Source organism: Asterias rubens, chromosome 6, assembly GCF_902459465.1.
Source record: "Asterias rubens chromosome 6, eAstRub1.3, whole genome shotgun sequence".
Lineage (NCBI taxonomy): Eukaryota > Metazoa > Echinodermata > Asteroidea > Forcipulatida > Asteriidae > Asterias > Asterias rubens.
Window position 1 is genome coordinate 12,393,727 of NC_047067.1, and position 17,000 is coordinate 12,410,726.

Here is a 17,000-nt window from a genome sequence, read left to right on the forward strand (position 1 = left end):
TTCATTGAGTTGTTAAGTAGATCATTCGCTACTCTGGTCAAGTTTTATCCCGCTGCCTGCCACGGCTTTTTTTCTTCTTTTTTTCCGCTATCATGTTGGTTGTGACACAAAAGTAATCTTTTGCATCGTACTGCCGAACACATTGTGGCTTCAAAGGTGTCTTCAATTGACAGATCGATTGAGGACTCCCCCCTCCCTCTCTCTCTCTCGACATCCACTCAGAGTCCCAACGACCCAAGCTGACCTTTCCAACCGACAGAGCTCTCAAATTTTTTAAGCAACTTCATGCAAATTCCATGATTATTCTAGTCCCTCGATCAAACAGTAGCCACTTCCTGTGCGTACACGTCGATTACCCCAAGGTGATTTCAATGCTTGAAGCGTTTCCCCCTTCTCAGTATTTACTCTGTTACTTCTTGTTGATAGGGGGTAATCAAACCCTGGTTTAGCGCCAATGAGACGGTGTCCAGTTTCATTGCCAAGATCTCTTTCCTCCATAATTATCAGTGGGTCTTCATTCCCTCAATGAGTACACGTCGCATTCGTTTTCACCTACTTCCATGCGACGTTGACATACAAGTCCCCGGCCACTCGAACTCATCCTTGTAATTTTTTTCTTCTTCTTTCCCTCTTTATTTTTTTGTATATTCCCATCTTCAATTTTGAAGATGGCGTGTTGCTGTAGTTGGATCAATTCCTGGCTCTGCAGAAAAAAAGGGATGAGAAAATGTGGTAACTGGACTAGTGTAGCCAAAATCACAAGGCAAAATATTGCAACTGCGTCACATTATTTCCTTGTATTTATTAACAGCAGATTTTGTGTTTGAGAGGGCAGGGCCATTTTTATGTTGCCAAGGACACTTCCATTAGGAAACTTTTGAAGGGACACAAACGCCAAGATCTAGGGCAAGACATATAGGCTCTGTATCTCCATGCCTGAATTCTATAGGGAAACCCAGGAAATGAACATGAGTGTGACAGAGCTTTCGGAAACTTCCACCACCACATGATGACCCCATTTATCTATAATTTATAGTCCATTAAGCCCTAGTGGCAGTGGATCTTGAAGAATGACTGATTCCCGAGCCATTACTTTCACATGCACATGTCATGAAGGCAAAAAGTACACCATTGAGTTTTGCATCTCCATTAAGGACACAACCCATTTCGGATTTGCCTCCGGCTTCGGACCAAAATGTTTGGGCTCTGAGCTTGAGAAGCGATGGGGGTAGATTGCAGAAAGTCTGTGTAAAGCAGTCGGTGATCAATAATAATTGATTGATTTTCTGTTTTTTTCTCTTTCTTCGTCTTTTTTTCCCCTCCCTTCTTCCTTCTTCAGATGAAGAACCCAATTCAGATGAGACCGGCAGATAGTGAATCTAGAAACGGTATGTATACGTGACATATAGCCCTTTACCCCCTGGGCAAACACTCAAAGTCAAAACTGACATTTACTAAAACAACTAATTTATTCAGAGTTTTTCTCCACCCAGAAGGGGCCTTTGGAAGTAAAACAAGGGGAAATGTATGACTAGTCTCTTAATATGATGATGAGAATATTTTTATAGTGATAAAGCTTGATGGTCGAATTTGACATTTCGTTTTGGAGTACAGTATGAAATGTCATTGTTCAAATGGTATGTACTTTATTGAAGACACTGGGAAGACACAGTCTTTTCAGGTTTGTTTCTCACTTACTAATTAGTGACCATGCAAACTTGAGCACTGCAGCTGTTGATAGTACAAACTTTTCTAAGAAAGGATCCCCTTGAAAGTTTCATAATTGTGATATTTTTTTTTTACCTAAAAACATTTTAATCTGAGAAACGATTTGTACATGAAACATTGCCCAGGTTTCTGAGGGTTGGTGTTTTGGGAAGGCTGCGGCCTTAGGCCGAATCCGAATTGACGGCTACGGACACGGCTACGGCCACGGCTGTTGCTAAGGGTGTTGCTAAGGACGTCGTTAACCTCAATGCATGGTGACTTGGTACTCTAGCCATAGCCAGAGCCGCTAATTCGGACACAGCCTTATGTTCTAGAATACCTTTATTATCCTGCCACCATCTTGGACAAGTTCCTTATATCCAATACCAGCTATAAGTATAGACATTCATTCTACAAAAAGGAACCAGACTATTTCTCCTTGCCGCCATGGTTTGGTTAAGCGCGTCTGCCAGTGTTGAAGGATATGCAGACGTGCGCAATCTAATCGTACCTGTGGCCAAAGTCGCCTTGTTGGACACAGCCTAACATTGATTTTGAATGGGAGAAAGTCAAGATGGCCGCACCATGATAAAAAGGTCTACCACCTTAATTCCCCCTTTTATCGCCAATAATAATCCAAACAATCTTATCTTGCTCCGCAGTAGAAGACAGAAAGCTGTTTGTTGGTATGGTATCAAAGAATGCAACGGAGAATGAAATCAGGGTTATGTTCTCGGCGTACGGCACAATCGAGGAATGTCATATATTGCGGGAAAGTGAAAAGAGCAAAGGTGAGCCTTGACCCCCTTAAAGTTTGTCTGTTTTTGACCTTTTGCTCTCTCATCCACATCAGAAGGCCTGGAATTAACACGGAGACCTGACCTCTGTTACCCCTGGTCTGGGCCTAAATGCCCGGTCACACAGGCCCCGATAACGAGAACGATAAAAATACTGCCCTCCATTGGTTGAATGAGCGTGGGCGTATTTTGCGTTGAGCAATTCAACAAGTAGAATGTGTTCTCTTTGGGTCGTTATCGCTATCGTTTTCATTATCGCTGCAGTGTGACTTGGGCTTTAGTGTCCCTTTCAAAATTTTCCATAAACTTCCCGATTTTCCAATGAAAGTTCCCCTGGAAAGATTTTAAAGTTGTGAACACTTTTGACATGTTAACTAGAAATGGAGGAGCTTCTTATCTGGAATGGAAACAAATTATGTAGATGAACTTGTGTTTCAAAGTGTCTCATAAAGATAATAAAAATGTTGGTTTAGAAATATTACACAGTCATGGATGATGGCAAATTGTCTGATGAACTCTTGGAACTGACTGTGGGAATATTTAAGTTTGCCTCATACATGTAGTGAATTCTTCACTCTCTTTTGTTAAATGGCCCAAAGATTTCAGTGTACATGAACAAAAATCCCCATACACCATTCAAAGGCAGTGGACACTATTGGTACCACACAAAATAATTTTAGTAAAAAAAATTGTTAGAAACGGCTCCCTCTGAAGTAACGCACACATGTAGTTTTCGAGAAAGAAGTAATTTTCCACTAATTTGATTTTAAGATCTCAGAATTGGATTAATGAGGTCTCAAATCAAGCATCTAAAAGCACACAACTTCATGTGTCAAGGGTGTTCTTTTTTCTTGTCATTATTATCTGGCAACTACGAAGACCAATTGAGCTCAAATTTTCACAGATTGGTTTTTTATGCATATGTTGAGATACACCAAGTGACAAGACTGGTCTTTGACAATTACCAATAGTGCCTGGTGTCTTTAAAAAAAATTGTTATTCAATAAGTCCCAAAAGTCTACAGGCATTTCTGCATTTATTCATAGTCAATTCATTTATGCCTCAGATATTACGGGCAAACTTGTTGTAGACCTTTCTTGTGTTGACAAACTGCCTTGGTTGGCATGGTCGGCTGAATATTAGTAAAACACTAAATCGAAGAAAAAACCCAGATGTTTTGACAAAATTCAACATTTTCTGCAAACTTTCAATTCAATACAATACCTCTCATAATTAGTTGTTTTGTTTTAAACAAAATCAACGAGATTTGATTACATTGTTACCAAATATATAGCGATCTTTTCTTGATTTGCACTTATGGCTTTCCATAGTTTTTCAATGTGGGATTTGCATAAACTGGGGATGTGATGTTGCAAAAGAAGGGTCTATTTACTGTTTGGCACATGCAAGCATTTCCTTCTTTGTGATGAGCATCAGCGCCTAAATAAATACTGCTTATCCACTTTAAATTTTCCTCTTCCCATTTTTCCGTTGTAACCTTTAGCAAGCTGTGCCTTCGTAACATTTTCAACAAGACAGAGCGCCCTCAATGCGATTGCAGCACTGCACCAATCAGTGACAATGGAGGTATGACATCTTGCCCATATCCAGAATTAAACCTATTGTTTATTTATTGCATTGTTTATTAGTTAAATTTTTAGATGCAAACTTTTTAAAAGTTTCAATATTTTTTAGTTTTGTGTTATTGCATTAACGACTAGGATACATTGATCAGAGGCTCTAGAATGAGATAGTGGGTTCGAATCCCATGCGGGGATGCCCATGGATTTGTTTCCATGTAAGCACCGAGGAAGTGTGATGTATCAGTTTTTAGGGTTTTCCATTAACTTTGTCAATGAATACAGCCAGTGGGACCAGTTAGCTTGCACTAAGAAGTCCGTGTTTGGTTATAAAAGAGTGTTAAAGAGGAGTTAATTAATATTCCCTTTATCCCCGATGCAAATTTAACATCTGTTAAATCTGTTTAATATGTAGCGAGACAGTTTTCTAAAAAACAAACTCTACCTGGCAAGTAGATATACACGTGGTGTTACCGCAAGCCAAATATATTAGGATTCGAACTGCCTCTAGCTGCCTGGCAATCTCAGTGGCCTAGTTGGTAAGGAGAATGCTCTAGAATTGCAAAAGTCGTGGGTTCAAATCCCACCCGAGTAATATGCCTGTGATCTCGTTTTCACAGAACTTGGGAAAGTACTGAGTATACAGTGCTAACACACATCAGTGTATGGGTAAAACCAAAGTTAATGATGAGCTAGTTAAATTTGGCAAAACAACAGATGCAAAACATCCATTTTCACAATCTCTTAGAAAGTAGTGTCCTATTACCAATGATAAATTACAAGGTTGTAAATCACTCTCCACGAATCTCTTCTCTCGTTAAAAAAAAGTTTAAACGAAAAAACAAGAACCAGTAGCCAATTTCCCCTGATCTGTCAAAGTAATGTGCAGAAAGTTTCAAAGTATCGTGTGACCAGCTCAGGTGCTGCCAATTTATGGCAGAAGCGTACGAATGGCAAGACTCTTGTAAAAGGCTCAGTACATGTATAAGCATGAGGGCACAAAGCTAAGGTTTTTTATATCAGGAATGTCAACGCCTTAAAGTGGTGTCAAGTCTTCTGATGTTACTGTGCCATACTACATGTACCTGTCAATATCAACTACTCTTGTAATTGTATAGCGCCTATTAGTGTCACTTTTTCTTACTATGGTCTACTTATAAGATGGATACATGTAATGCATGATTTAGCTTTCTCTTCTAAATATAAATTCTTCCACCCCCCCCCCCCCTCACCTCCCTGGTTTTATTTTATTATGTGGAAAGATTTGTTTGGTTTGATTTATGAGGGAAGTACATGTTTATCCATCTAACAAAGTGGGCGGGTAATTGGGTCGCAAAAGTGGGGTTTTGTTAGGAGTCTTCTAAAGGATGTGCCCTGAATTTTGATTATTAGATACAAGAGCTTTAGACTTTAGTGCGTAGTTGTAGTAGCAGGGTCTGACCAGTGCAGTGCTCATCAATTCATTTTTTTTAAGTTAATGTCGAAAGACACAAGGAAGAGGGTGGAGCACCCCCTGTGTGTATACAATCCACGATGGCAAGAAAAATTCATAGCGGTTGGCAATACCTTTATTAATTTAAGCTATTGACATGAGTGTTTCTATTCAATTAGATTCAAGGTTTTTTTGTCAATTTCTTTTTGTTTACATGGAAGACATATCACGGAATGTCCACAGTATCATTCAAATTGACATAGTGAGGTCCAATTGTATTTGATTACTATTCATGGTTTTTTTGTGAATTTTGTTTTACCCATTGACATCGGTGTGTTAGCACTGTATACTAAGAAAAATTCATAGTGGTTGGCAATACCTTTGTTAATTTAAGCTATTGACATGAGTGTTTCTATTCAATTAGGTTCAAATTTTTTTTTTTTCAATTTCTTTTTGTTAACATGGAAGACATATCACGGAATGTCCACAGTATCGTTCAAATTGACATAGTGAGGTCCAATCGTATTTGATTATTATTCCTGGATTTTTTTACGTGAATTTGGTATTACCCGTTGATATCGGTGTGTTTGCACTGTATACTCAGTACTCTCCCGAGCTCTGTGAAGAAGAAAAAATCACAGGCATATTACTTGGGTGGGGTTTGAGCCCACAACCTTTGCAGTTCTAGCGCAGTGTCTTACTTTGACCACTGAGATTGCCTGGTAGCCAGAGGCAGTCGGAATCCTTTATTTGAGGAGCGGGTACCGCAACGATGTAATAGATGAAAATTTGCATCAGGGATAAGGAATTTAAATTTCTTGTTTTTTCCTTATACACCGATGTGTGTTGGCACTGTATTGACCCATTTCACCTGACGTCATCATCAGAAACATCTTGAATGCGCCATACTGGTGGGCAAATTCACTGTGCGTTTTCATATATAACTCTATGAATAGAGTATGCTGTGCGTTATACAGTGAAGTGCGCATTTTAGACGCACGGCGTTAATACACGTAAACCTAACTTGCCCACCAACATGGTGAGCGTGGCACCAGTTGCCGCGCTTGACGCGCTTGCAAGGGGTCAATAGGGCCTACTCAGTACTTAGTTTCCATCTATTAAATCATTATTATTATTGTCCACAAATGCAAATCCGGTTTGTCTTTAATTATTTTTCTTCTAGGGCTGCACTTCAAAGCTGGTCGTGAAGTTTGCCGACACAATAAGAGAGAAAGAACAGAAACGGATTCAGTCCATGAACCAGGCACTGAACAGCGGTCTTGCAAACAACTTCAGTAGCCAGTACTTTGCGGTAAGACAAGATATATTTTCTTATTTTTAATCCTCATCTTCCTTTCGACCCTCATCAGATGCTTCTTCCTCATCTTTCCTCATTTTAAAGGCACTGGACACTATTGGTAATAACTGAAAAACTTTCTTGGTAACGAGCGATGGAGAGCTGTTGATAATTGTGAGAAACAGCTCCCTCTGAAGTAAAGTAGTTTTTTTAGAAAGAGGTAATTTCTCACTCAATTATGCATTTGAACACACACAAATTTGTGCAACAAGGGTGTTTTTTCTGTCATTATTTTCTTGTAATTTCGATGACCAATTGAATCAAAGTTTTCACACATTTGTTATTTTGTGCATACATGTATGTTGGTATGCACAAAGTGTGAATACTGGTCTTTGACAATTACCAAAGGTGTCCAGTGCCTTTAACATGTTTAAGATGAGATGTTTCTTATTTTCCTTACTTTTGACGTTTTTTGTTCAACCTTCCCCACCCCACTCCCTCATCCTCTTTCCACTTTCTCCTCAAAAACTGACATCTTAAGTCCTCTCCATCTTGTATCATATTTTCCGCCCAGTGATCCTTTCCCTCTTCTTCCAGATGTTCCCCTTATCCCCCCCCCCCATCAATCTTCCCGCATTTAGGCCCCCAAAAACAAAAAACATGTTTAGCGTCCTGCCTTTTTGATAAAAGGAAGGATTTTTTATATTTTTTTTATTAAATATTCTATTAAAATGGCTGCCTGACACATCTAAAAAAGACAACCGGCTGAGCTATTTAAAAAAAAAAATTCATACAGGAATCTTAAAAATGTATCCTTTTTTTGTGTGAAAAAAAAAAAATCATAAAAAAAAAATTAAACAAAATGATTTTTAAAAAGGAGGCAACCTCGTTAAAGGAAGCAGGTGGGTCACTTGACATGTTTTATTTTGTATTTGGCCTTATCTCCAACTCTCTTCTCTTCGTTCCCCCATTCATGTCAATCCTCTCCTCCAGCCTCGGACTCTGAAATAATTTTCTCCTCATTTTCAACTTTTCTCTCCTGTCGTCTTATTTGTTGTCTCTGTCTCTGTCTCTGTCTGCCATCAACTGTCTTACCTTTTTACTTGATAGTTTGCATATCTTTAATAGTATTTATATAAAATGTAAGCCCTAGAGGAGGAATCAGCAAATCGATCCATAAGATTTTATTTGATATCAGGAAAAGCCAGTCCCTGTTTAGTTTTTTTCTTTCTTAAAACATCTTAAGGGAAAAAAAGAAAAGAAAAGAAAAAAGACTAGGTTAGCTTGCAAGTGTCCTTTTTTGGCTTGTATCTTTTTTTATGTGGAAAATGAACCACAAGAGAAAATGTATTGGCCAATTTTTAAATAACTTTGGATTAAACAAAGAAAAGGATATGAACCTTATCTGAAAATGTGCGGGCTCTCTACCAACTGAGCTATTTAGCCTAATACCTCAGTTTGTACATGTAGAGCACAGGCATGTTTCTGGAGGTCGCAGGTTCAAGTTCCACTCTTAGTGAATTTGTCCTTGTTCAACTCGGAATTATCTTTTTAAAAGAAAAAATCTGCACGATGCATTCTGAATACCTCCTGACCTTCGCCCCTGAGAATTCCCATCTAGAGCGCGGTGAAGACTAAAACCACATTAGATTTGCGCTGATGCCAGATCTCAAATCTTCCTTGATCTATATCTGGTCTGAGGATTGCAACATGACCTTAATCATTGCAAAGCAGCTTTTGTACGCATTTTACCTTCTTTTGTTTTTTTCATTCCCCGACCATTAAGCAAGATCTTACATTCTTGACATATTTGCTATGTTGATGTAGGATTTGATTGTGCCTGTTTATGGAGTAGTTGATTGCATGTTTTTGCCAAACAACAACAATGGCAGTTTAAAATTTGGCGTGTTTTATATGTGGGTGTGTGTGGTTTGTTCTTTAACATCCAAGAACACATTTTGACACGAGATCCCAAAAGTATGCACATTTTATAAATTCATAAAGTTAAGCAAAGATGAAAAATTTATACCAGTTTGTGAGGAATGTCTTTATGGTTGAACTTCCGTGCAGTGGTTACATTGAAACGCTGTGCCCCTAGCTCCCAAACCCCCCCCCCCTAACCATCACTGCACCATTCAGTGCCTTTCAATCAATGCTTTGCCTGGATCTTCCCCCATAGCTTGATAGAACCCCCCCCCCCCCCCCCCCCCCAGTGTTCAGAATGCACCACTCTTGTGGCATTTAACAGCTGCCGCTCCTTCGCACCTGGGGGCTGGCACGAATGAAACGCTTATTCCTTTCCTAGCATTGGACGCTCAGTTTTCCAATTTTGGGATGTTTTGACATTAAAGGATTTAACTTTCAAGTTTTGTGGGAAAATGGTGGAAATTTCATGCTGTCATTTTTTTCTTCCTCAAAAAATGGTCTCATTAGGAGAGAAGTATTAAAGAGACTGGACACCTTTGGTAATTGTCAAGTACCAGTATTCTCACTGGGTGTGTCCCAACATGCCTAAAACAACAAATCTGTGAAAATTTTGACTCAATTGGTCATCGAAGTGGCAAAAGAATTTTGAAAATAAAACCACCCTTGTTGCACAAATTTGTGTGCTTTCAGATGCCTAATAAAGGCGCTCTGAAGTATTTTAATATTTGAGCGAGAAATAACCTACTTCAGAAGGAGCCTTTTCTCACAATGTTTTATACTTTCATTATCTCTCCATTGCTCATTACCGAGTCATTTTTTTGTGCTAACATTTATTTTGAGTAATTACCAATAGTGTCCAGTGCCTTTAAGGGCCAGTGTTGGGCAAGTGTATGCCAAGGAAATTAAAATGCTCTGTAGATACGACAGCTTGTCAATGAAAGACTCCCACGAATGACAACTATTAGACAAAGTGCATGGTCTAAGAGTGCATGTATCCCTGGCAACCATGTCAATGCACTGCACAACAAAATGAAACAAGTGAAGAAAAAAAGCTCTATACAGATCTAACTAACAAGTTAAACAAGTGGAAAAAAAAGTTCCGTACAGATTTAACCAAGAAACGTATTCAGGAAGGCTATGAGACTTGACTTGATGGGCCCTCAGTAGCGACATGCATGTTTGTTTGGGATTAACCGTACAGATTCTTGTCCTTCTGTGTGCACATTTTGTTTGAATGGTTTCGGAGACTTGACTTGTCTTCCTGTAGCAGTTTCTTTATGTGTTTACCTGGGCCGAGTTTCATAGAGCTGCTTAGAAGCACAAAAAGTAGCTTAGTACAGCCAACGTATGCTTACCAGAGTAGGGTTACCAGCCAAAACAACATTTCACATGTACTATCTGTGACTGGTGTCCTGCTCGTATTTGTTTAAGCATAAAGTTGTTATGCAATTTGTTCTGCTTAAGCAGCTTTATGAAATTGGGCCCAATAGGGGCAATATACCTTTATAATGCTGCCACCATCTTGGTCAAGTTCCCTGTATCCAGTTACAGTAATGGATGTTTATATTCATTGTATAAAAAAGGAACCAGACTACTTCTCCTCCCATTCTTGGTTTGATTACACTGAGGGGAAATTCAAGATGGCCGCACCGTGATGAAGGTCTATTGGAATGCATGTGTCGTTCAATTTAAAGAGGAGGTACACCTAACTCCGTTTTGAAGACATTTTTATTGCACTCCCAAAAAAAATTCCACTCAAAATCCTTTTTGAAATTTTAATGATTTATTGAGCTTTTAAAACAAGAGAAAAAGAAAAAAAGCAATTTTGTCTACTTTTGGATGAACACAATATTTGAGAAACTTGAAGGTTCTCAGGAGATTAGGTTGTCGTGTCGACGCAGCATTTCAGTTTCATTGCATACATCAAGTAAAAATTTTCTGCCAATAATAAAAATGAGTAAATTTGATCATATTGTACCTTCCCTTTAAAGGATCGACCCATGGCAAGCCCCTTGGAGCAGGTAGCTTCTATACAGGTAATCAATAAGATGGTCAAACCAAAGACTGACGATGGTTCAAAGTTAATTTCACACCTTGTGAGTTGACTCCCGTCCCCAATAATTTTCGTTTCCATTATGCCTCACTACACTTTGTATTGAAAGACCCAGGAAAGTGCCTTCAGACGTGAGGTCTTTTTTTTTCTCAGAACTCAGCACCTAGCTTGGGTTTCGGACTCCTTCAGTTATTTTTGCGTCTTGCGCTTCGGGTACGCGGTTCTTGAAATGGCCGCCGGAGCCGACGTTTTGAAAATACCCTTAGTCAGAACGAAATATATCCAGAAGCTGAGACGCGGTAATGTCTGCTTCTTGCATACTTGGGTTACTCAGAATCACGAAAAAGACGAAAAAGACGAAAAGTCAGTTGTAAAGGGTCTGGATACTACTGCCGTTGTCTCTGGCTGATGAAGTTTTAGCAAAGGGGTATAAAGATATATAATATGTTGTAAAAAAAAAAAAAAAAAAAAAAAATCAGAATCAGAAGATTGAACTTGGGTCAGAGTGACTTCAGATCAATTGTGGTTGCTTTAAAGGGTTTAGATACCTTTCTGTAGATCAAGTTTCTGGCCATGACATGAATTCCTATTTACTGTGAATGACGATGTATGTAATATAATTTACCTGTGTACGTTTCAGCTACATAAGTCAACAAGTTATTGAGAAAAAAATTCAAATCACAAAGCAATGTTTTTAAGAGAGTTGCGAACAGCGGTTTGTACGTACATGCTAAATAACAGATTGGGAACTTTTTTTACTAAATTCTCAAAAAACTTGACTACATGTACTGCACCTCAACAAGTAATATTAAGAGAAGCTTTCTACCATCATTATCTTTGAATCGAGTTAGGTTAATAATGTACATCTGTGAACTTTTGTGTTTTGTGTCCTACAAAAAGTACCCATACCTTTTTGAACACAGTGTTCAAAAGTACCTGAAATCTTGGCATAAAATATCAGTTCTCTTAAGGAGGGACATCTACTATAAGAGCAGTCCCCTCACTCCCCTCCCCCCTCACCATTCTTCACCCCCATCCCCCCACCCCCTTCCTTCCTCTACTCTCCCAATATATCTTTTGTCCCGGGTACCTCAAATGGAAAGTACACCTTCACCCGAACCCATTTCCCTTCTCTCCCCCCCCCCCTCTCTCTCTCGCTAAACAAGAAGCTCATTTACATCCGAAGCTCTAATGCTGTATTAGTATCGATGCACAAAAGCCCCATCCTCAAGGCACCCTGGATTAGGATGCGCCGCAGTGGGCGTCTTTACCTGCAGATGGATTTTCCCTTAAACCCCAAAAGGTCGGGAGAACACCGAGTGAAGGAAAGTGCTAAAAAATATGCAGTCCCCACCCCTACCCCCAACTTTGAAAATAAATATTTTACGAACCAACTTTAACCTAGTGTCAGGGGGGACGTAGAAACAAAACAAGAAAACAAGACCTACTTGTGACTGTCGGAAACGGCAGTGTAATTACCCTGAAATGTGTGATTGCTGGATGAATGTGGGTCACGGCGGAGTCCCCCGTGGGTTTATAGAGTAGACAGACGGAATATCATTGTGTGCTGAAAAACACTAGGTTGTTTTTTAATTTGTGACATTCTTGCGGCCCAGGATTCCAGAATTTGATCAATTTAAATGCAAATTGCAAAGTCTGCTGCGACTGCTGCATCGGCAGGGGGGGGGGGGTCTCGAGCTGGCCTATCTATTTTAGGCAAGCTCCAGATTTTTAAATTTATTTTTTTCAATCGAGGTTTAAGGTTCGAGTCCCACTCGATTAAATCATTCTTAACAAGCTCCACCAGATTTGATATTTGTCGTCAGTAGTGTCATTTACGACAGACATGGCGCATTAAAAATGTACACTCCATTATTATAAAACTAGGGACGATGGCCTTAGCGTCGATCCAAATATGACCTTTGGTCAGAAGCATAAACAAGCACAAACAAAAATACATCCACTACAGCAATGTAGAGCAAAGAATTATGGTAAGACATCACACAAAAAAAGCGGGAAAATTATAGCCAATCAAAGTTATTGATTAACAAACAATGAGGTGGCTAAAATCTAAGAAGAGTAAAAGTGTGAGGTCAAAAGGATGATGAATGAAATAAGATAAGATAAGATAAGATAAGAACTTTATTATCACACACTGGGGAAATTAAAACTGGCCTTGATTTAACAGTACAGACAAAAACACTAAAAATTGTATAACAATACGCAGACAGATAAAAATATAAATTATGAATAGCATGTATTAAACAAGATTTCCGAATCAAAAAGGAATGAAAAAGGTGGTAACTGCATTCTACATGTAGGTATTACAATGCAGGAAGGCAAGACAGTGCGTGATTAGAGGGTAACCTGCATCGTCATATGACGTTTGTGCTTTTACCAAACTGTGTATGTATGGTACCTGCTGCCAAAACAAAGGATTCAAACTGCCTCTGACTACCAGGCAATCTCGGTGGTCTAGTTGGTCAGACACTGATCTAGAATTGCAAGATTCGTGGGTTCGAATCCCACCCGAGTAATATGCCTGTGATATTTTTTCATGGGACTTGGGAAAAGTACTTAGTATACAGTGCTATTGCTAACACGCATTGATGTATGGGTTAAAAAACAGAAATTAATATTGTAATAGTTAATGTTGAGTCAAAACTTCTCAATGTCTTGGAGAGAAACGAACAGAGAGGGGGGAAAAAAAACGTCTTCTGATGATGACTAGAGCAAGATAGTCGAAATGTTAAGACCAATTAAGAACTCACTGTGCTGTAGTGAATTTAACAAAAAGAAGTCCCCTCTATCCACTTATTATAAGCAAAAGAAGTCCTGACTAATTTTCTACTTTCAGCCCAGGTAATAATTAAAAAGCAAGACAGTTTTTTTCAGAACTAAGATGTTTCCCGAAATTCTGAAAAATCTACTTCGCGGCAGTAGAAAATAAAGCAAGACAAGTTCTAAAAATAAAATGAAAATTACCTATGTTTAGCAAGTAGACACACACATGGTGTTACCGCAAACAAAATAAATATTTTCATAAAAACTGCCGTTACTCTCATGTCATGTGAATTGAAAAGGTCGTGAGTTGACCAGTCTGTCAAGTCAAGCTTGTCTTAATCTGGATCAGACCCTCTAATCAGGTCACTGTTCGGATCAGATGGACTCTTTAAATCCTCAAACTTGATTGAAATGGTTGTCTGTTGTGGAATAAGGAGAATTCACCCGCCCACTTCAGACAGTGATGGGATGTTTTCTAAGCATTGGCAGTGGCGTGGGGGAAATACTCTCTCACAGATTGTCTCTGTGTATAGAACAGTGGACTCCACCTCATTTGTAGCAGATTCTAATCCAAGTCCTGCTCTAGTAAATTTCTGTTTTCAGAATCCCATTTTTTTTTGCCAGAGCGCCGGCGCATTAATCGTTGTTTGGCTAAATCCCACTCTAGTAAATCGTTCTTTGTTCAATCCCAATTGTTTGTTTTAATTACCCAGTCAGTTTTCCTTGTGGTTTGTTATTTAGAAAAGAAAACACCTCAGTTTCCACAGATGGTGATTTTATGTTTGCCGCAGTATACCATGAGCGTAAAAACTACCCTGGTCTGCATGGCATGTGACCTTTTAGAAGATAACTAGTTCAAAACTGTGGCATTTTTGTGAGGTTAGGGGTCTAAGATTACAATGCTAAAAAAGAAAATTCTGGTAATATGTTTCCATGTTTGGCACATTGACTTCATTCTTTTTTAGTGGTTCGTGTTCTGTTGAAATACTGCACAATCTCCACATATTGGGTCATACACGTGCAGGTGATGTTTATTGGAAAGGAGCCAGACTATGTTTTGTCCTTTTCATCATATATGGAGATACTCTGTGATTCAGAGATTGTTTGTGTAGTAGGAACTTGTATCCAGCCAACCGAGCTCGGCTTGATGCCCAGCTTGAGCACTGGTAACCCAGCAGTGTCCAGACTCTGTGCTGTATTGTCCATTGTGACCTCTGGGTGATTGGTATCCTGCTGGTAACATGGGATAAGTTCGTGTCCCTGGTGACCCCGAGCTGCAGGGTACCGGCTGAGGGAAAGAGTGTTGTGTTTCGAGTGGGTGTTTGTCGATGGTTTATTTCCACTTCTGCACGGCATTCAAGATGTTATTATTGTTTAGAATTGCAAAAAAAATGGAAAGCAATGTTACACCCGATATAACAAGCATCAATTTGGTTCGCGCCGAGTGTACCGTATTTTTATGCTTTTATTTCTGATGCGTATTATGTTCTGTCTGCAGTTTTTTGCTCTTGGTCAAGTGAAAAGAAGAAAAAGATAATTGAATCAAAATTTTAGGGCTCTGATTAATTTGAATCTTTTAAATGGCAAGTGGCTTTATGGAGTTCTTTATTGATCATCTTTTCTACTCTTATGACAAATCCTCGCATGCCCGATTGACTCCAGGTATTTTCCCATTGCTTAAAGACACTGGACAATATTGGTATTGTCAAAGACCAATCTTCTCAGTAGGTGTATCTAACATATGCATAAAACAACAAACCTGTGGAAATTTGAGCTTGATTGGTTGTCGGAGTTGCAAGATAACTATGAAAGTAAAAAAACGCCCTTGTCACACGAAGTTGTGTGTTTTCAGATGCTTGATTTGAAGACCACAAATTCTAAATCTGAGGTCTCGAAACAAATTCATGGAAAATTACTAATTCTCAAAACCTACGTCACTTCAGAGGGAGCCGTTTCTCACAATGTTTGTTTACTATCAACCTCTCCCCATTACTCCTTACCAAGTGAGGTTTTATGCTGATAATAATTTTGGGAAATTGCCAATAATGTCCACTGCCTTGAAAACGTCATTCCATCATCTTCTTTAAGTACATGTCTGGCTATCACACGTACTAAGAAAGAGAAAAGAGGAAAGAGGAGACTGAAGAAAGAGAAATCCCTCGGGTGGGTCGGCGTATGGCCAACAGTGGATCGTCGAGTCGGAGCATACGTCGGCATGATGGCGTATTGAATCATCAGCAGTAATTACATTATTGTCAGCTTTGAACACAGTGTTTCCCCAGTCATTACACATTGTCCGACAGCAGTCTGCCTTTAAGCGGCTCGGAACGGGGGGCTGTACGTAGCCCAGGAATAGCTCCCCACTCTCATCGCGGTGTCTGTGACGAGCTCATGCTAGGGAGCAATGCGGAAGATTCCCTCGCAGTAGATTGACATTTTGTAGGGGGGGGGGGGGGTAGAAGAAAAAAAGTTGTCGCTGTTACATGAAATAGCATCCAGTGCGCTAACTCTACTCATCATATATAATATTAATAGCCCATTCTGCCTATGACGGGAGCTGCTTTTCTCAGGGATGTGGGGTGGCTGTGAGCATAATGAAATTGTCACTTGACTGGCTATGGATTATCTTGTATGGTTGGCGGGGACTCCGCTGAATGGCATTGATGTGCATGAGAAAATTAATGATTACCACGGGCATTGGGCAGAAACTAGCAAGCCCTCCTGGGTGGCGTCTCCTGCCTGCATGGAGTTCTAGCTCCCCCCCCCCACCCCCCACTTCTTTTCACCAACATCCAGAAGAGAAAACAAAACCTGGTCGTTTTCTCCCCGAGGGTTATTTTTGTTATCTAAATGCAGTGTGATCCCGTGAGACATTGAAACGTACAAGTTTTAAAACCATTTACTTTCTTCTGTTTAGCAGACAGATTGATCCGGTTTTTACTAATCGACTCGGGTTGATTAGAGTGACGGAATGAAAAGAGTCGGGGGGGGGGGGGGGATGACAAATCTGAAACGGAGAAACATGGCAGACTTTTTTTCATGCCATCTTCATCTTGAGGCTTTAGAAAATTCTCTTAAAAGATTATAACGTTCGTCCGAGGGCAAATCCCTACCCCTCAGGCTTGCTAATGTGACGGCGTAACACCCTGTCTGTTTAGCTTCGGAAACCAGCCCCGCAGACTGACTTGACCGACCCCCCCTGTTTGAGGAAAGAGATTCCTTGGGAGGAGAGATTTTTTAATTTGAAGATGTTTTCAATGCGGGATGTCCTCAACCCATCATTCTGTATATCGCCATGGGGATGGCACTGCAAGTCCATTTTCTTGAACTGCTGGTGGTCTGGATTTTGTTTTTTCGGAGACTGGAGATGTTCTTTGCGGCATGTTGATTGGAATGGACTGATTATTCATTGGGTCCTGCCAGT

At 39.7% G+C, this 17,000-nt stretch overlaps 1 protein-coding gene across 20 annotated transcripts in view; it reads left to right on the forward strand.

Annotated features, from left to right (window-relative positions):
• Window positions 1-17,000, forward strand: part of LOC117291515 (CUGBP Elav-like family member 2) — a 97,847-nt gene that overhangs the window by 39,720 nt on the left and 41,127 nt on the right. For 18 of the 20 annotated variants that reach the window (XM_033773276.1, XM_033773275.1, XM_033773267.1 and 15 more), the window contains exons 4-8: window positions 1,340-1,388; window positions 2,370-2,498; window positions 4,009-4,091; window positions 6,700-6,828; window positions 10,731-10,775. In XM_033773276.1, coding sequence (XP_033629167.1) covers window positions 1,340-1,388; window positions 2,370-2,498; window positions 4,009-4,091; window positions 6,700-6,828; window positions 10,731-10,775 — 435 coding nt within the window. The remainder of the gene's footprint in view (window positions 1-1,339; window positions 1,389-2,369; window positions 2,499-4,008; window positions 4,092-6,699; window positions 6,829-10,730; window positions 10,776-17,000) is intronic. The other 2 variants (XM_033773266.1, XM_033773268.1) reach the window with 2 other exon arrangements.